Source organism: Musa acuminata, chromosome BXJ2-7 (assembly GCF_036884655.1).
Source record: "Musa acuminata AAA Group cultivar baxijiao chromosome BXJ2-7, Cavendish_Baxijiao_AAA, whole genome shotgun sequence".
NCBI lineage: Eukaryota > Viridiplantae > Streptophyta > Magnoliopsida > Zingiberales > Musaceae > Musa > Musa acuminata.
In genome coordinates this window covers 11,475,198-11,493,729 of record NC_088344.1, presented here as the reverse complement: position 1 = coordinate 11,493,729, position 18,532 = coordinate 11,475,198, and the positions used below count along the sequence as shown (strand labels likewise).

The 18,532-nt window shown below is 45.0% G+C and overlaps 4 protein-coding genes across 6 annotated transcripts; 3 read left to right on the top strand and 1 right to left on the bottom strand.

Annotated features, from left to right (window-relative positions):
* Nucleotides 1–1,293: 1,293 nt before the first annotated feature.
* On the bottom strand, nt 1,294–2,200 carry LOC103991898 (WUSCHEL-related homeobox 9-like). Its single transcript, XM_009411439.3, has 2 exons — nt 1,823–2,200; nt 1,294–1,608 (listed from the first exon to the last, which is right to left on the bottom strand). Exons 1-2 carry the CDS (start codon nt 2,148–2,150, stop codon nt 1,415–1,417), a joined length of 522 nt encoding a protein of 173 aa, XP_009409714.1. The 5' UTR covers nt 2,151–2,200; the 3' UTR covers nt 1,294–1,414.
* Nucleotides 2,201–4,372: 2,172 nt separating this feature from the next.
* LOC135617224 (protein ENDOPLASMIC RETICULUM-ARRESTED PEN3-like) lies at nt 4,373–6,244 on the top strand. The gene has a single exon (XM_065117238.1). It carries the CDS (start codon nt 4,635–4,637, stop codon nt 6,111–6,113), a length of 1,479 nt encoding a protein of 492 aa, XP_064973310.1. The 5' UTR covers nt 4,373–4,634; the 3' UTR covers nt 6,114–6,244.
* A 704-nt stretch (nt 6,245–6,948) lies between these two features.
* On the top strand, nt 6,949–8,489 carry LOC135617225 (uncharacterized). Its single transcript, XM_065117239.1, has one exon. The coding sequence runs from the start codon at nt 7,107–7,109 to the stop codon at nt 8,316–8,318; it is 1,212 nt and encodes a 403-aa protein (XP_064973311.1). The 5' UTR covers nt 6,949–7,106; the 3' UTR covers nt 8,319–8,489.
* A 1,338-nt stretch (nt 8,490–9,827) lies between these two features.
* LOC108953347 (glycosylinositol phosphorylceramide mannosyl transferase 1) lies at nt 9,828–16,431 on the top strand. Of its 3 annotated transcripts, XM_065117236.1 has the most exons (7): nt 9,971–10,413; nt 12,915–13,311; nt 13,601–13,764; nt 13,871–13,941; nt 15,049–15,113; nt 15,197–15,333; nt 15,916–16,431. In XM_065117236.1, exons 1-7 carry the CDS (start codon nt 10,193–10,195, stop codon nt 15,917–15,919), a joined length of 1,059 nt encoding a protein of 352 aa, XP_064973308.1. In that variant the 5' UTR covers nt 9,971–10,192; the 3' UTR covers nt 15,920–16,431. The 3 variants fall into 3 exon arrangements, 2 of the variants coding, with proteins under 2 accessions (XP_064973309.1, XP_064973308.1); XM_065117237.1 differs by lacking the exon at nt 15,916–16,431 and having other exon boundaries at nt 9,828–10,320; nt 15,197–15,535; XR_010488651.1 differs by lacking the exon at nt 15,916–16,431 and having other exon boundaries at nt 9,974–10,413; nt 14,150–15,113; nt 15,197–15,535.
* Nucleotides 16,432–18,532: the final 2,101 nt, after the last annotated feature.

Sequence of the window (18,532 nt, the reverse complement as noted above, 5' to 3'; positions counted from 1 at the left end):
CCGTTGTTCTGTCGCTACCGCTGCATCGTCGCCGACTAGATCCGACTTATCGCTGCCTGCACGCTCTTATGTCCTCTCCTCCCTCTCCCCAAGATCGCTAGTTGGCAGACAAACTTGCGTTGTCTAATTGTTTGTGCATCTAATGGTACTTGTAGCCTCTCACTGATCTCGTTGGCTTCAGAACCACGACATATATCCGATCTAAGAGATTTAATTGGAGCTCCATCAAGATTGACCAATGCAGTTTTCTTTTTGTTTGGTAATATGGTTAGTACATGTCTCACAATGAGATATTGAGTGTGATGAAAGTCACAGAATGATGCCAACAAAGTTAGCTTGAATTTGTAGGCTTTTATGACTCCACCAACATTGCAAATGTGAATATTGAAGTTATCATAATTATATATTAAGGTATCTTATTAGTTTGTTGATGATTAACATTCATATGCTCATATAGAAACTAACAGTTTAAAGTTATCTGAGTATAGCTATTTATTTTATTATTATGGCTATTTTTCACATGGTAAAATTATCTACTACTGGGTTGACAATCATAAAAAAATAATTTATTAGTGTGGATATCTTAGGAGGGTAAAATAATGTACTACTGTGGTGATTCTCCATAAGAAAAATTCATCGATTATTATGGTTCAAAAATCATAATAATAGGTCGGCCTCTACGTGAGGTTGTCAAAACTGCAGTATCCATCATCTATTATGTATAGATCTTGCTGCAGTGATATGAGATGAGAATATTCTCTTAATATGTTTGGTGATTCCCATTGATCCCAAATCCGCTATAACAACGAAGAAAGATTAAATTTGTCTTACCAACTCTTTAAGTCGTTAGTAATATGGGACTTATATCAGACTCATTTCTTCTTGCTTCACCATGGGAGCATTTCCGGCGAGCTTACCAGTTCGGAAAGAGCGATCCTTTTTAAGCTGCTTTCTTCCTTGCAGTGCCATTACATGGAGATGGATATAGAGAGAGAGTGAGAGAGAGGGCGGGGGTGTGTCTCTCTGGTAGATTTGTCTGGAGGATAGAAGAAAGCCGTTGACAAAGCTATGCTGGTGGTGATTTCTATGGAGCAGCAGGCGGACTTCCCGACGAGCAAAAGAACCGCGGAGCATGCAGTCAAATCCACATGCAGAAGCACACGAAATCTCAAGATCCCTGTCGTCCAGGGTACAGTCGGAACCATGTGTCGTCACAGTGATTTGTACTTGGATCCCAGAAAACAAAAGAAAGAGTTCAGTAGAAATTTGAAACCGAATGCAGTTCTTTATCTCTTCTTCCTCCTCGGCAGGCACTCAAGGTCATCCGTGGGTACACACAGAAGCCATGTCTTTGAGTACAGTCGAAGCCTTCTTCCCTGCAGGCCAAAGCATGGGTCACTCACTCTGACCTACTCTATATAAAGCTCAAGCGCAGATCCAACGGCGGGTCTCTTGCGGCGTCCAAGAATGGTCTTCCCCACAGCTCGCTCCTCATCGACATCACCTTCTCCTCGTCAGAGCTGCAAGACTTCAGAGGGAACAGCTCCAGCGTCTCGGTTTCTCTCTCCTGCCGCTGCCAGAACAAGTCCTGCTTCCCCTTCGTACAGCCTGAGATAGCACACAGCCTAGTTCAGTGAATGCGTGTAGCAGAGTGGATACGGAGAACAGAAGCTTCTGCAGGAGCTTTTCATCGTCATTTTATGGCGAGATTAGCTCATGGCCTGCAGCCGCTTCTTGTGACTTACGAGAGCTCGTGTGTTGAAGCTTCAACAATATATAGAGAAATGTATACGTGCATGGAGGTGGATGTATATGAACTCACTGGCTAAGCATCTGCTTCTTGCTTTCTGGTGGTCTCCGTCGTCGTCTTCTTCGTCTCGGGGGCCACGGCGGCGCTTCTTGTGGTGGCGCTCGCGGGCCTTGTGGTTCTGGAACCAGTAGAACACGTTCTTGCTCTCGATCTTGCCGAAGGCGCTGAGATGGGCGGAGATCATCTGGATCTGGTCGGTGCTCGGCGTCCGGAGCCCGGACCGGAACAGATCCGTCAGCACCTTCACTTGCTCGGCCGTCGGGTTCCAGCGGCCGCACTTGGCGCCGGCCCTCGTCGCGCTAAACCCGCCCGACTCCGCCGCCCGCTCTCCCTCGCCCATTGCTCAGTACTCTCCCACCCTCTTTTGGCCTTTTCCTTGCCCTCAGACCTTTAAGCTCTCAGTGAGTTCTGAAATCAATAGATCCGAAGGCAGCAACTTATATACAAGTGGAAGAGAAGGATCTGGTGGCAGATCTTAAAGCTGATCCAGTAACATAATGCTCGCTCTGGTCGTGCCGGGGGGACATGCGCAAAAGCTGCCACTGTTCAAACATCTCGACCTACGAGCAGACATCCTTAGGTCATATTAATTATGGTCGTACATATCCAAGCGCCATCGTGTCTGATACATCTCTGTCTTATTGCTTGTCTTCTTATTCATGCCAATTCTTATTCTATTACTCTGACCGCTTAATCATGTTAATCTGGGCGACGGTTTGACTACTTTGATTCCAATAGTTATCGGTAATATTAGTGTTTGTGGTAAGCTTCAAACTGCACTCATCTTCTTCATCTGATTTGCCACAGAAACAAACCACTGATTCGTACTGCACTAGAAGATAGGAGGACAGCCGCGAGGCATAACTTTTGGTACTGACCTTACAAGATTGAGGAAGATGTCATCCTTTTAGGGAGTCTAATTCACAGAACAAGTAGTAAAGGGCAGCAAGAGAAGAGGTTGTGTCTGAGAGATTTGAAGGCAGTCGAGCTTGGCTTCCTTGAGCTCATTCTTTTTGTTGCAGGGCATATAAAAATGGCGGGGGTTGGACACATGCTCCCACTTGTTTCCTTGGCTCGGATTATTATACCCCTTCCATTGACATCGTTGCTCCCACTTACTTTGCGATCTCCGGCCTCCCAAAGTTTCATGCACGGGAAATCCGTTTTGCGTGCGCTCGAGCTGCGCTTTCCGAGGCCTTCGCTCTTTTCTGGTCTTTCCCCGTTGCAACTTTGAGGCAAACAGCCCATGGTCCTCATTCATTCTACTCTTCTTTTTCTCTCTCTATCTCTACAAGCTACAGAGCTCGCGTGACTTCCCAACAGCACGATTCATGATCCACATCTTGAGTTTCCTCTCTCTCTCTCTCTCTCTCTCTCTCTCTCTCTCTGTGTGTTCTTGTTGCTGTATATTGCTTGTTTCATGGACACCAGCGGAAACCACCTACGTGATTTCCGCTGGTGTCTATGGAGCACAATGCCACTATTCCAGATTGGAATTCCACTTTAACGGATACCAAGGATCAAAGATGGATTTCAACAGCAGTCTCACAAAAAGAATAATAATAAATCACTAATGCATTTTGCAGACATGAAAGAAAGAAGAAACAGAGGATATATTACTATATGTTTGGTATCTGAGGTGCAGCTCGACGTGACGACCCATTGGTCCGAATCACACGAAGCAAGGAAGAGATGGTGAAGTGTCCGTGGTAGGAGGAGGAGGACCAGTTGGCTCGGTTGTGGCGTGCTGCATGCGTGCGCCATGGAAGGGTGTGCGGCGTTCATGACACCTTTGACCAGTGCCACGGCGGGGCGGCCTTCGTTGGCCGAAGCGACCGGCGATCGAACACGAAGGGTGCAGAACAGGGCGGTCCATGGTCAACGATCCGACCCAGCCAGCTTCCCCGCCACGAGGGTCCGAGTTCGGAGGCCTCTCGGATTCCGCACCGGGCATCACAACAACCAAAAGCCGATAACCACCACGAGAGAGGAGGGTTCGTCTCTGTCCTGTAGCGTTCGTCGCGAGGGCTTGTCCGCTCCTCCTCCTCCTCCCTCTCGCAGCACGGAGGCCTCCGGCCGAGGAGGGCTACGGGACCTGGTTCTCATGTCCGGCTCCTTTGTCCTCGCCGATACGTGTGTCTCGGGGAGGTGGCTGCGGTCTCGTATCCCCGTGTCCTCGAATCCACTGCCGCGTCTCGCCTGCTGCAGCTGCTTCTCTGATTCCCGCGGCAATCTTTGACCTCAGCAACTGTTGCCGCGGTTTGGCCCTTCCCACCGTCCGCTTGCGGCGGCCGTCTCCGCGAGCAGACGGCGCCTGACCGCGGGGGAAAGGCCAACATGGGCTTCAACACGGTCAACGGAACAGGCAAACATGCATCCATAGATTCACCGAGTCCATGGAAGTGTAATTAGAATCTATCGGCCAAGAACGACTATTACTGACTCGAGACCAAAACAGAGCTCCATTGAATTTGGATTATTTTGATTACTCTATGGTCGTCGGTACTTAGAGAGAGAGTCGATAATTATCAATATAGCATAGAAATTGAAATACCATGAAAGTAATTCAAATAACTAAAATAGGATAGAAAAACCTTAAATGAAATTTATGTGTGTGTGTGTGTGTGAATTATTGCTATCGTGCAGACCGCAAGGGTAATACGTTGACCAGTCCATGGCGTGCGAGTCCTGACCCTGAAGGTTGAAGCCCAAAGTCATAGTGTAGACAGCGAGTCCAACTTGTTCATCCCCTCGAGTTCGACTGCCTTGTTCTTCATCCAAGTGCCTTCTTTCCCCAGCCGAAGAAGAAGAGCAGGAGGAGTAGATGGAAGGAAGGGATTTCAGTCATGTCACCCTGGCCTCGCAACCGAACGCTCGCGTCGTCCTCGACGTCGGCGGCAAGCTCTTCGAGACCACCGTGGCCACTCTCCAATCCGGCGGGCCCGACTCCCTTCTCGCGGCCCTCTGCCTCCGCGCCAACCCTGACTCCGACGAAGAACCCTCACCCGTTTTCATCGACCGAGATCCCGAGATATTCTCCACCCTCCTCTCCCTCCTCCGCTCCGGTCGCCTCCCCTCCTCTGTCCTCAGCCGCTTCTCCAACCAGGACCTCCTCGAAGAGGCCCTCTACTACGGCGTCGAGGCCCGCCTCCGGTCGGCTCTGTCCCCGCCGCCACTGGTCGGTTTCGATGCCACCCTGGTCGCCACCCTCCGCCCCGCATCCGACGCCTTCCCCACCGCACTGTCCGCAGGATCCGAGGACGGATCCGTCTGGATCGCCCATGGCGGCCAGATCTCCGCCTACGATTGGAGCCTCGCCGACACCGGGACCGTGCGGACGCATCTGGACGAGATCACGGCCCTCCAGCGCGTGTGGCCAGAGGTCGCCGCGGCCGGCTCGCTGGACTCCCCAGGTCTCCACTTCTACGACGTCTCCGGCGGTCGCCATGTAGGATCCGTCCACTGGTCCGACCCGGGCGATCACCGGGTGTACAAGGCCAGGGTGACCGCGATCGCTGCCGGGTGGTCCGGCCCCGACGACCCGGTGTACGCGGCGTTCGAGTGCCCTCACCCGGAGAACTGCATCCTAGCGGTCGATCCGGCGACGCTGCTACCGACGGCGGCGATCGGGCGGCAGAGTGGGAGCGCAGCGAAGGCGGCGGCGCCGGGGCGGCTGGTGCACGTGCGAGAGCGAGGGCTGGTCTTCGCGGCGGCCGTGAGCGCGGGAGCGTTCGGGTACGCCGGCTACATGCGGCTCTGGGACCCGCGGTCCGGGGAGGCGGTGTGGGAGACGAACGAGCCCGGAGCGGGGAGCAGCAGCCGGCGGTTCGGGGACTCGTTCGCGGACGCCGACGTGGACCGGGAGGGCTCGGCCATCTACAAGGTTTGCTGGCGGTCGGGGGACGTGGCAGTAGCGGACATGCGGCGGCTGGGGGAGGACCCTTGGGTGTACCTGGAGGAGCGGAGCGCCGCCGCCGGGATGAGGAGCGCCGGGGAAGGGGCCAACAGCGTGCTCCGCTGCTACAAGAACCAGGTGTTCGTGGGCAGGGAAGCGGGACTGGAGGTGTGGTCGCAGATAATGGATAAAGAAGGAGGACGACGACGGAGCGAACGGGAGACGGAGGCAGCTGTTTGCGAGAATGCGTTCCGCAGGATCTTTGTGGACAAGGAGGAAGACGCGAGGCGAGGGCTCATCAAAGCGATGGAAGGAGGTGGGGATCGTCTTTTCCTGAGCAGGGAAGGGGTGGAAGGTGTCGAGGTGTGGGAGAGCTCCGATCTTTCCAGGGCCATCTCTCTCGTGTAGCACCTGTTTGTCGAAATGCTTAGCTTATGCTCCTGAGGCAGGACCATTTTTATCTTTTAGCCACATCACTGTCTATGGAATTTTCCTCCTCGAATTCTTTTCCTTATCAAAGGATTTATCCATGATCATCATACCATAAGTCGCCAAATGCTGCAAGATTGTGGCATCAGCATTGACGCATATCTCGTCTTCTTTTCTCTGTACATGAAATTACTGGCGGAGGTCTTGGCGTCGAACACCTTAGCGGCAGGCTCTCTCAGGCGACCTGTCTAGCCATGCTTGTAAGCGACGGCTTCCGAGCCTCTTAGTAGGAGAGAAGACTATGAACCGAGTGTGTTAGAATGGATATTGCATCCTCGCCGTCCAATGTCCCTATGATGGTGAAACCATGCCGGCGATACAATCTTGGGCTCAAATGCTTACCAAAAGATAAAACTTGGGCCTAAAGTAATTTCATATTATCCTATTACTAATCTGATTCGAATGGGTACATTTTACCTCGTGTCGGTATCAAATCAAATCAAAACACGCTGGCTTACGATTATGTGATCCAAGAAACCTAGCTTTCTCACTGATTGATTGATTGATTGATTGATCGATCGATCGATTGATCGATCGATCAGGGCCATCTGCCCAGTAGTTGGGGCTCTCATGGGGCTGACTCATTGTTTCCTAGTGTGCACGAACCACCAACCGCAAATAAATTTGCAAGCGAAGTCCCACCGAACGTGTTGCCTTGGGCTGATCTGCACCGAATCGACCCTCGAACAGTTCCTATAACTGGATCGGATCGGGTTGGTTCATCGTGTCACAATTTGGTCCAGGTCCGGATAAAGGCGGATAGAACCCAATGAATGCAACACTCCGGCCACCGTCCTCCACACCCTTTCTTACTTGTAGCTCGCAGCTTGGCAATAGACCTTTCCCCATCCTAGCCTGCTTCCTCTTCCATGGCCGTTTCCCTCTCCCCTCTTCTCTCATTCCAATGACGAAATGACGACTGCAAGATCCTACTTCAGCAACTTGCTTTCCCTCTTCGTCCTCCTCTTCCTCCACCTGGGCTGCTTTTTCTTCCCCTGCAACAACAACGCAGAGGAACAACCTCCGCCGCCCAAGAGGAGGAAGGTCTCCCCTTCCTCCCCCTCCTTTCTGGTTTCCTCCAACCCCGATGCGAAGCCCCTCAAATCCTTCTCCATCCGATCCTATCTCAGCTGCATCCTCTCCTTCCGCAGACCTCGAGGCAAGGATCAAGAACCGCAGCTGCACCCGCCCGGCGATGCACCCGTTTGCCCTTCCACCCCTCTCCAATCGATCCCCTTGTCGCCTGATGCCAGAGCCGGCGGCACGCAATCCGGTGGGGACGGGAAGGAACATGTCTTCTCCGGGTCCACCGCCAAGAACGACTCGTTCGCCTCCAGAAACGACGTCTATCCGTGCGCGGCATGCGGTGAGGTGCTGAGCAAGCATCAGCTCCTCGAGCTTCACCAGGCCACGAAGCACTCCCTCTCCGAGCTCTGCGAGGCCGACTCGGGCTACAACATCGTCCGCATCATCTTCCAGTCGGGGTGGAAGGGGAAGTCGCCCATCGTCCACCGGGTCCTGAAGATCCACAACACGACCCGCACCCTCGCGTGGTACGAGGAGTACCGCGATGCAGTTCGGTCGAGAGCGGCACGTTACGCGGCGAGGAACGGCGGCGGCGACGAGCGCTGCATCGCGGACGGGAACGAGCGGCTGAGGTTCTACTGTACCACGAGCCTCTGCTCGTCGGACGCGGGGCGGGGCGGGGACGTGGCGCCGGCGGGCGTGTGCGGGAGCCCGTACTGCTGCGCTTGCGCCATCGTGAGGCACGGGTTCGCGGGGAAGCACGCGGACCTGGACGGGATCGCGACGCACGCCACCAGCTGGGGCGCGCACGGCGCGTTGCCGAAGGACCTGGAGCGCGAGTTCGCCTTCCTGGGCGCGCGGCGGGCGATGCTGGTGTGCCGCGTCGTGGCCGGGCGTGTGGCCCACGGGCACGGCGGCGGGGCAGCGGAAGGGGATGAAGAGGAGGAGGAGGGGAAGGGGGCGGGGTTCGACTCGGTGATGCCGACGGGGCTGGGCGGCGGCGGAGGGCCCCACGACAACGGTGTCGGTGAGGATGAGCTGTTGGTGTTCAGCCCGAGGGCGCTACTGCCGTGCTTCGTCATCATGTACACCACATGAGGGCATTTAGTGGGTCCCATCTCTCTCTGCTTTATAGGCCACAGAACGTTGTATTTAACTCCGTGTCACGTGCCAGTCGTCAACGTCTACTAAGCGCCCTATGCACGAGTCCCTTAAATATCTGCATGTTTGAAGTATCAGTCCTCCATAATAATGTTTTACATGTGGCAACCCAATTTGTGTCCATCTCACTGCTGGCAAACAACAGTCATCGACCGACACCATCAACAACTGGTCCGGCCGACACGTGCTGGGGAAGATTGCTAGTCATCCTCCCTGCACAAAGGGCGAAGCAATGCTCATATGACAATGTCAAAAGAAGCACGAATTCTTTCAATCGACAAAGACGCGAGAATCGACAAGTGATAATTAATGCCATCAGAAGTCCAAACCAATTCCAGTCGATTCTCTTCTAGAATTGACAATGACAAAAACTAGCTTGCTTGGGACGGAAGAATGCTCTCACATTATGAATTCTATGGCATTACCTGTTTCTTGTGTTCTCAGAGACGGAAGCGCATGATTCCTACGTCAGTTGCAGCTTCCTGCCTCGTTCGCTACGAGAAGATTCAACGGCGAGCCTACTCTTCCTCTCGATGGAGTTGCTTTCGACATCGCTGTCTTCGAGAGTACAAACAAAGTTGGGTTGAGTATTCTTCGTTGACTGTAGAGGCGGCAGGAGGACGGCGAAGTACGTTTTGAGCCCTCACCGTTCCTGAAACCAATCCATTTCACGTTGTGCTTCGATCATGCCGGACGCTCACGGAATTCAGCAGCCGTCGTCCTCCGGCTTTCTCGACGAGCCAATAACGCGGTTGCATGCTGTCGCACGAAAGAGGCGAGCCTTACGTTTCTGGATGGGCGGTGGCGTTTGCTTCGCACCGTATCTTGAATGTTCCAGCAGAACAAATCAAAGATTAGAAAGCTCCGGCATCTCTTTTGGAATCTGACAAGAACTCTCCATGTTGGTAAGACATAAAAGGGTCAAAACTGAGGATTAATTGCTTTCTTATCATTTGAAATCCTAACATACACTCTTACGTACTGTAAATGTCAAGACAATAAACTATTGCCATAGAAATATGTCCAAAGTGTAGTTAAACTTGGTTTCACAAACCAAGGCATGCATTAGGCACATCATAACGTGCACTGCATACTCCGTGGAAGACTTCCTGTTGTATACTTGTCGTACCTCATCTTATTCCACGGGACGTACTTCAGTGCGTCCGGAAGCGATCCTCTTTTTCTCCACCAAATGTATAGTTATTTCCTCTCCTTTTAAGTTGTTTTGACTAGCTATCGATTTGACTTCCCATTTGGATTTTGTATTCCAAATCATTTTTTTCTATGCAATTCTTGCCTCACTTAACCAGATAAGGACACTCGTTTCCCTGTTGTCCTGTCTACGATAACACGTGGCACATAGCTGCGGGAAAGCTCTCTAACCCAACCGGAGTAATGTACGGCTGCGGTAGGATGAAAGAGGAATTATTATGCAATCATGGAAGTAACTTGAAAACGTACCCTAATGATCGTGGCCGTCGATTCTGGCAATCGCCACCTTGATCGGTGACAGTGCATTGGCGGGGCTCTCGTGCGAGTGTGTTCCGTGGGTTCGTTGATGACAACTACGTGGATAACAAACCGGACACGAACGGGGACGGAGGGGGAGGCTCGAGCGGGCTATTTAAGCGTGGGATATCATCGGGTGGTTTCGCCCCTCGTTCAACTTCCGACTTCCATCGTCGCTCGGTGTTTTACTCGCTCCAGGCGCCGGAGCGTGAGGAGCCGCGGGTCAAAGAGGGAGAAAGAGAAGACGAGGGGTGGGTATGTAAGTGGCGGTGGAGTCTTTCCTGGCGTGAGATACTGTGGCGATGAAAGGAGGAGGCGGAGGAGGGTTTCGCCTCTTCTTCTTCTCCTCCGGAAACAGCCGGAGGATACCTCTCAGACTCCGTCAGCTCCCCGCCGGATCCTCCTTCAAGATCAAACTCCTCCTGTTCTGGTGCGTCGCCTTCGCCCTTCTCCTCGTTCTCATCCTCCTCCTCCTCCTTTGCTGCCGCCCCTCACACTATTCCGGATCGTCGCCTCCTCCCGGGTCCGTTCTTCTTCTTCTTTTCAATTATCATCACTAATTTGCACTACCTAGAAATTAGCATGACATCTCGAATACGTTCTTTATAGATGTGGATTTATTCCCTTTTCTTTCTTTAATGGGTTGCTCTGAAGCTTTCATGCCCCTATATCTCTACCTAATCACAGTTGTTAAAGCACCAGATTATTGGGGTAAATGATTTATTATGCCCGTGTATCGTTCAGAACCATTTTTTAGGATTAATAATCATATATGAGATGTCGATGGAGAGAGAAGGGTAGAAATTAATCTCACTTTGCTAAGAGATCCGAGTACATTGAATTTGACCCAAATCTCCATATACGGTGGTCCAAATCAAATTGATTTAGACTCCAATACCACTGTTTTTTGCTTACCTTTTCATTTCATATGCCGCTATTATGCTTCAAAAGCGGCTTGACAGTAAAGCGACTAAGATATCTGCTAACTCAATCAACAGTTAATATATCGGAATATATAGGCAAAGTTGCTTCGGAGAATATATCCACATGGTGTCCTAAATCGAATCATAAGCTTTGGTATCCTGACACATGTATGATATATGGGCTTTCTTCTTATGAATATTGAGCTACTGCAGTATTAAGTGTCAACATGGGGTGTTCTTTTTAACATGTCATTAATATTCTCCATGTCATGTGGGAGTCTCTATCATAGTGGGTAAGTATACCTCCCAGCGACGAAATTATATGTATATGGGCACCAAACACACGATCTTGGAATCAAGCTTTTTGGCGTCGATCGAACCGCTTTACAGGTTTCTATTACGTATAGGTACTGTCGTGTCCGATGACAAATTTGCAGGGTGCCAACAGTCTTGACTACAGTACATGATTCTTAGGCTCTAATATTAGTTGTTGGGAAGATGTCCACTAGTTATTGGTCTCTTACATGCTTCCGGTTCCTGATCCTGTATTCTCAATATTCGATCATAGAGATCGGCCACTGTTAGAATCTCTTTTATTGGCCGCAATTGTCCTTTGCACTTCCATCAACTTTTTCTTTTCCAAATTCAATGAATTTTTGTTCTTGTCCAGGAGATGATTAATTCATGAGATTTGTTAAGTCAATCTCAGCATAAAACTTAATTGAATAAATGATAAATTATATATTCAACCATCTAGCTTAGCTTGGTGGTATGTACTCGATCCCTTTCCGATTCGAATCCTCTCACACTACAACTCTTGTGGACCCCTTAAATAAATAATAATTATAACAATAATTTAAAATATATAAAAAACAAATGATGTAATCTGTTGAGAAAAATTTGTTGAAGCCAAATAATTCTATTCCCTCTTTGTGTATTAAAATGGGTTTGTCATCAAAATCTTATTTTTTTCTCTCTCCTCTTTCATTTTTCTTTTCTCTAGGATGATCTCCTCCTTTTTTTTTTTTTAATTATTGATAAATCAGATTTGGACTTGCCCAAATCATTAGTCCAAGCCCACAAGGTTGGACCCAACATAATCATCATTAAATAATCAACCAACTCTTCTCTTATCTTCTTATTTTTCTTTCAGTCAGCTATCGTGTAATCAACCATAGAGACTAAGACTTATTGGAAGTCAAGAGTTTTGTGAAATAAAATATTGTAATAAGAAGAAAGATCTATTATAATAACAATAACAATAATAATAATAACAACAATAATAATAACAATAATAATAAAAAATTTAATTAAATATTTGAGATATTTTTAAATTAAAAAAATATTTTAAATTTTTATTAAAGTCTTTTTAGTCTTTCTTGACCTCTCGTTATACTATTGATGATAATTATTTTATATCTTCTAACTATATCAGTCTTCATATTCTTAAAATCTTAACAATTATGTCTTATTTTATTTTAAATTTTTTCTAATTATTCTACACATTTACCTTAATATTCTCACATTGACAATACAATCTTTTACATATATTATTTTTAAATTCCCCAACACTCATATCCTTAAATAAAAAGATTACAAAAGTTAGCAAATGATCACATAAGACTTCTTATGCTTTTTTAATTTTAATTTTATATATTTACTCGATGAATATATAAAACTTCTGATGCGCTTGTCATCTTAACCATCAAGAAGAAAGATCTAATTAAACCTTAATAGGAATCTTTAAATTTTACTTGGATGTTTGTTCGCATAGTGCATCCACGGAGATGTAAGAAAACAGTGGATTGGTTGTTTTATGTTTTTGATGTCGGGATGTTAAACTTGTTAAAATATAATTAAAAGCTTGGTCTGTCTATTCATTTATCCGAAGGCAACAATGGACTATACGATATCATTTCTTTTGCTGTAACTTTGAACTGTATGCTTTGTGAGGAACAATGATCCAAGTACTGAAAAACTCGTCACAGATTAAGAGACACATCAGAACTTAGAAACCTCCTATTTTCAACCCCTGTTCTGTAATCAAACAAATACTTGTTCCGAGGCTCACCTAACATGCTATAACCATTGCTTTTCACAGGAGAGGGTACACTATAGTGATGAACACATGGAAGAGAAATGACCTTCTAAAGCAATCTGTCGTTCATTATGCTTCTTGCGTCGGTGTCGAGTCTATTCGCATCGTATGGAGCGAGCCCGATCGACCTTCAGATTCCCTACGTGATGCTTTATGGAAAGCCGCAAAACCAAATTGTAAAAGCTGCAATGGCTTTGAACTAAAATTCGACATAAATGAAGAAGACAGTCTAAACAACAGATTCAAAGAAATCATGGATATAAAGACAGATGCTATCTTTTCGATTGATGATGATGTTCTATTTCCCTGCACATCTGTAGAGTTGGCTTTCAGTGTGTGGCAAAGTGCCCCTACCGCAATGGTAGGGTTTGTACCTCGCATGCATTGGCCGGATAAAATGGTAAGCTCATTCTTATTCCTGTCGTTTTTTTGTATTCCTTTGATCATATCTAGTTGTAAAAGAGTATGGGACTAATCCGACAATTAAACTCCTTAAATCTATCTTCTGCTTTTATGATTCATACCGTGCTTCTTCTTTACAATATGCATATAGAATCTACACCATTCATATCTTACCCTTTCATCCGAGAAGATGTGGCTGATTACCGAGATCTTCGCTTTCTTCTGTTGTTTCTTCTGCCATTAACTTTGTTTCAGATTAACCCTAAGCATGGTAGTTTCTTGTGCAGAAAGAAAACAAGGAACGTTACAGGTATGGAGGCTGGTGGTCTGTTTGGTGGACGGGCACGTACAGTATGGTGCTCTCTAAGGCAGCATTTTTCCACAAGAAGTATCTTCATCTCTATACAAATCACATGCCTGTATCTATCCGTCATTACGTAACCGAGCACAGGTGAGGATAGTGGTATTACCTTCCGATTTAAATTAAAATATGAAATCATCATTTATAATTTTTTTTTCTTCCGATGTTCTTCTAAACCTTGTGATTTATGCTTCAGGAATTGTGAAGATATTGCGATGTCGTTCCTCGTTGCAAACGTAACAGGTGCTCCTCCAATATGGGTGAAAGGTGAGGACTGTAATATTCTTTGGATCATAATAGTGAATGGTGTTGACATAATAGTACAGATTAAATTAGTTCTTCCTCAAACTAATTCAACGCATCTATCTACTTCTTTAAGCACTCCGTTGACTATGGCTTTGTTTGTTACCTAAAAAATCTACCATCGGTACATTGACTTGGTTGAGAAAGTTCACTGAACTATATATGTTTACAGGCAGGATATTTGAGATTGGATCAAATGGCATCAGTAGTATGGGAGGTCACAGTGAACAAAGGTCTCAATGCCTCGATTTGTTTGCTGAAATTTACGGTCATATGCCTCTGGTGGCAACCAGTACGAAGGTCATAGATAGTCGACACAGTTGGTTTTGGTGATATATATATATATATATATATATATATATATATACATGTCAGATATGTGTATATATATTTTATATCATAGATAGTCCGCATTGGTTTTTGGCTTTCATTTAATTTCCTTTTCTATGATTTCAGTGGTCATACAACATCATATCACAATATGTTGTAATGTTTCCTCCTTGTAGGTCTATTTGGTCGGACGTAGGTTTTAATTGTCGTGTAAATACAATAACAAGTAATTGGAATTGCAGTAAATATACAGTTGCATCTCCTGACTTTGAACAGCCGCGGATCATGGGATCCAATTGTGATCTGGATATTAAAATTGGATCTGGTAAGATATGATACCGTACGCGTATGAACTGTTATCATCCGATTTCTTAACTGGTCCAGTTTTTGAAGTCCATTTATCATCGGAGTCACGTGCCCTTTGTCAAACCTCAACTCTCCTTTCCAATCTGGTCAAATTATCATTGGGAAGCCACGCGCCTCGGCTAGTCGGTGATCTTGGCCAAGTTAATGGGCTGGGCCAAGAAGCAAGTCGGCCCATTTTGTTTTTGGCTCCGTCCTCTCGATGTCTCCTCCCTCGGCCGCCACGCCCCGCGCCTCATCGTTCCCTCTTCCTCCTCTCTCCTCCGGTTAAGATCCACAGTTCCATCCTTCCCTCTCTCTATCTCTCTCTCTCTCTCTCTCTCTCTGGTATTCCGTTCCCTTACTTTTTCCTTCGCTCAATCTTCTCGTGTGGATCAGTTTACTGCGGCAGAGGAGATAAGAAGACCGCGAAGGGGAAACGGTTCAAGCATTCCTTGGGAAACGTAAGCAAGCATTCCTTTTATGCCCTCTCCTGTCTTCCGTCGCCACTGTTTATTTTAAGCTGCGTGACGACTGTGTCCCTCAGGCGCGGCCGCGGGACAAGACGAGGGGGAGAGGCCCTCGCCTCCCAAGAAGGACCGCTTCGACGACGGAGAGATCGTCAAGATCGAAATCGATGAGTCCCTCTTCTCCTAGCCCTAGAGAACCCTGCTCTTCCCTCGTGTAATTTCTCGTTAAGCTTTGTTGGCGTGCTTGCTTTCCCTTATAATCTGTGTTTTCGTCTGCAAGTTGGATCGGCTAATCTTGACTCGTTCAAATCTCTGCTTTTGTTTTTTTTGCATCTACCGATCCGGAAGTTGAAAGTTACAGAAATGACAACTCGTTTTCTTGCATTTACGATAGAGTTAATGAGGAGGATTTGTTACGAGGTTGTGCACATGAGTTGCTTGCATTATTTACTGATATCGCGATTAGTGTTTGCTCCCTTTCTTTTCTTCATTTAAACTACTACACTGTGCACCGTAATCGAAACTTGTGGTGTTTTGAGAGGACTTTTATTCAGTAGAAAGTAAAGGGTATTAATAGAAAACACCAGACTTTGATTTGCAAATGTGGTCTGTACTTTCGGAATTCGTCGACAAGTCTATGTTGTTAGGATGTTTGACCTGTCCTTTTTAATTTATATATAGAGAGAGTCCACTATAAAATCGAAGCCTCTTTTGGAATATCTCTCAACAGTCCCCCTTCCTTTTATTGCCCTTGACATAATAGAGCATAGTTAACTCCTACGGACTGATCCTTTAGGTGAAGCGGTAAGCCCAAGCTCGAGGGCGTTCGTCGTGAGTTTCATCGGATCAGTTCCTCGATCTCAATGAATATTCCTTGGATAGGGGTCCCATCGCCCTGATAGCAACCGTAGTGCACAAGGAAGGTGATGGCACGTACTGGCTGCAGAAGCAGATGGTTGAGCTCGAGGAGGTCTTGGAGGATGTCGTGCATATCAATGACATCGAACAAGCGCACCATATCATAGTGCCCAATCGTCACGAAGCGATGTAGCGAAGATGTTTAATGCATATTCGTGATCCTTTTCGATGTTTTTTTTTTTTTTTTTTTGATATTTTTCATTGAATTTTTAGTATCATTTCGCTACGATATTGTGTGGAGGGAAAGATAATTAAAAAATCTTATTCTCATGTGTAAAGTTTGATTTTTTTTATTTTTAATTTAAAGTTTATGATCTTATGATAAGCTATCAAATCTTTACCAACTAAGTTAGTTGAAACCTTTTATGGTTTAATTTTTATCCAATGGTCTTGCCACATGAAACTTCAACTATCGACATCTTAGAATCCTTTGGTGTCACTTGATCAGTTGGGATCTTAATTATATGTTTAAGAGATGATGTAATCATTAAAATGCTCGTTTGTGTCTTTCTTATTTAATGGAAGTGCTATGTGAATATATATATATAGTGTAACATTTTTTTGGATTTTTAGGAGATATTTTTTCATATTTTTCTAAAAGCAAACTTACTATAAAATACTGTGTTAGAGCATTAGATCTATCAATCATAAATATTTTTCTAATCTTTTTTCATAAGCATACATAAACCAGTTTAATAAGTATTTTTCTAATTTTTTTCAGTTAAATGTTTTAAAAAAATGTGTAAAAAACATTGTAACCATGTTATAAAATTATTTGAATGTTTATTTTTTAAAATAGAGAACCATACCTATTTCTATTTGAAAGCCGAGCAAAGTACATAAATAATTTTCTAATATATTTTGAGTTCATCTCCCTCATATTACAATGTTTTTTAATCGGATTATAATATTTTTAAAATTATATCAAAAATATTATAATCTTGTTTAAAAACATTGTAACTCATATAGAAGTCAACTTACTATGTTTATGTACTTAAACCAATAACCAAAGTTATTTGAAACCCAAGCAATGTTCACAAATATTTGTAAAGAAGGAACATATTGTAATAGGACCATAGAAGCAACATTCAATTACACACACAGATTGAAGCAGTGTGTTGGTTAGAAGAAAATTGACTCAAAATACATTAATAAAATACTTATGAATCTTGCTCAGTTTTCAAATAGGTATGATTCTTCATTTAAAAAAAAATTAATATTCCAATAATTTGTCCTCTATATAAGTTATAATATTTTTCAATGTGGTTATGGTGTTTTTAGTATATATATATTTTTTTAAAAAAATACTATAATCTTATTAGAAAATATTATAACAAAAGACAAATCAACTGAAAAATATTAGAAAAAAAATACCAATGATCTTTACTATTTTATTTCTATGAAAAAAATGTTACATAAAGACTTATGATTCCTATGCTAGGAATCAATCTAAAAATAAAAATCAGTTACAATATGAGTTACAGTAGAAAAATACTATAACTAACAACCAGTCCAATTTGATAGACTTGTTCACCCTAATCCATAAAAAAAAAAAAAAACAGAGAAAATAGATAGGTTGCTGGCTATCAAATCAACGATATGTTCGGAATTAGAAACCCCCTTAATGAAAAGAGCGAAATATAATTGCATAAGAAAACATTGATATATAAGAGAAGTAATACGTTAAATATAAAATTAGCTATATATTTAATCAATAAACTTATTTGAGTGAAATTTTGAAAAAAAAAAAATCTGAACTTTCAAAATTTCTAACAGAACATCCATGCTTTGAAAAATTTTCGTAAAACACACTTGATCATGTGAAAATACTACTTTACTCCTATGTCGTCACCCTGCACTAAGCTTGCACTGCATTTCTTATCGTCCTTGCATCACGTCCATCCTCTCGAGTCTACTCCTGCAATCTTTTCTCTCGCACGAGCAAGAGGGTTGCGATAATGACAATCATTTTTTGTAACATATATGATGAGATAAAGGAGAGGAAAGATCGTATGCGATGACAACTTTTGCCACCCTCACATGAGCAAGAAGGGGTGTGACGACGATAACCTCTTTCAAGACAAATCCAATATGACAAATAGGGAGGGAACATGGTGGTGAAGACGTGCGGGGCGATGGCAGGTTTGACAATAGTCAATGATAAAATGATTATTTATAAAAAAAATTATATATATTTTAAATAAATATGCTATATAGAAAATTTTGAATTGTAGAATATTTTTTTTTTGAAAATTCGCCCACTTTATTTTTAGCGCCGAGGCATCAGTCAAAGATGAAACATTTTCTATTTGTGGATTCGCCCTCCTTTTTCTCTCTCTCTCTCTGTTCTTCCTCATGTTATTTATTATTAGATTCCTAATTGTTGTAATGGTTGCATTTCCAGCTAAGAGTGTATCGAAGCCTTGTCATGGATGGACAATTTCCCAACCACTTTATATTATATATTCAACCCGATGCTTCTTACCCTCCTCGTC

What these genes read in the sequence shown, in the direction of transcription:
- LOC135617225 (XM_065117239.1), top strand. Translation starts at nt 7,107, where the DNA reads ATGACGACTGCAAGATCCTACTTCAGCAACTTGCTTTCCCTCTTCGTC.
- LOC135617224 (XM_065117238.1), top strand. Translation starts at nt 4,635, where the DNA reads ATGGAAGGAAGGGATTTCAGTCATGTCACCCTGGCCTCGCAACCGAAC.
- LOC103991898 (XM_009411439.3), bottom strand. Translation starts at nt 2,150, where the DNA reads ATGGGCGAGGGAGAGCGGGCGGCGGAGTCGGGCGGGTTTAGCGCGACG. An exon ending in AAGAAGCAGATGCTTAGCCA is followed by an intron (nt 1,609 to 1,822) that starts GTGAGTTCATAT and finishes GTGCTATCTCAG; the next exon opens with GCTGTACGAAGGGGAAGCAG.
- LOC108953347 (XM_065117236.1), top strand. Translation starts at nt 10,193, where the DNA reads ATGAAAGGAGGAGGCGGAGGAGGGTTTCGCCTCTTCTTCTTCTCCTCC. An exon ending in TCCTCCAATATGGGTGAAAG is followed by an intron (nt 13,942 to 15,048) that starts GTGAGGACTGTA and finishes CGTGTGGATCAG; the next exon opens with TTTACTGCGGCAGAGGAGAT. An exon ending in TCAAGCATTCCTTGGGAAAC is followed by an intron (nt 15,114 to 15,196) that starts GTAAGCAAGCAT and finishes TGTGTCCCTCAG; the next exon opens with GCGCGGCCGCGGGACAAGAC.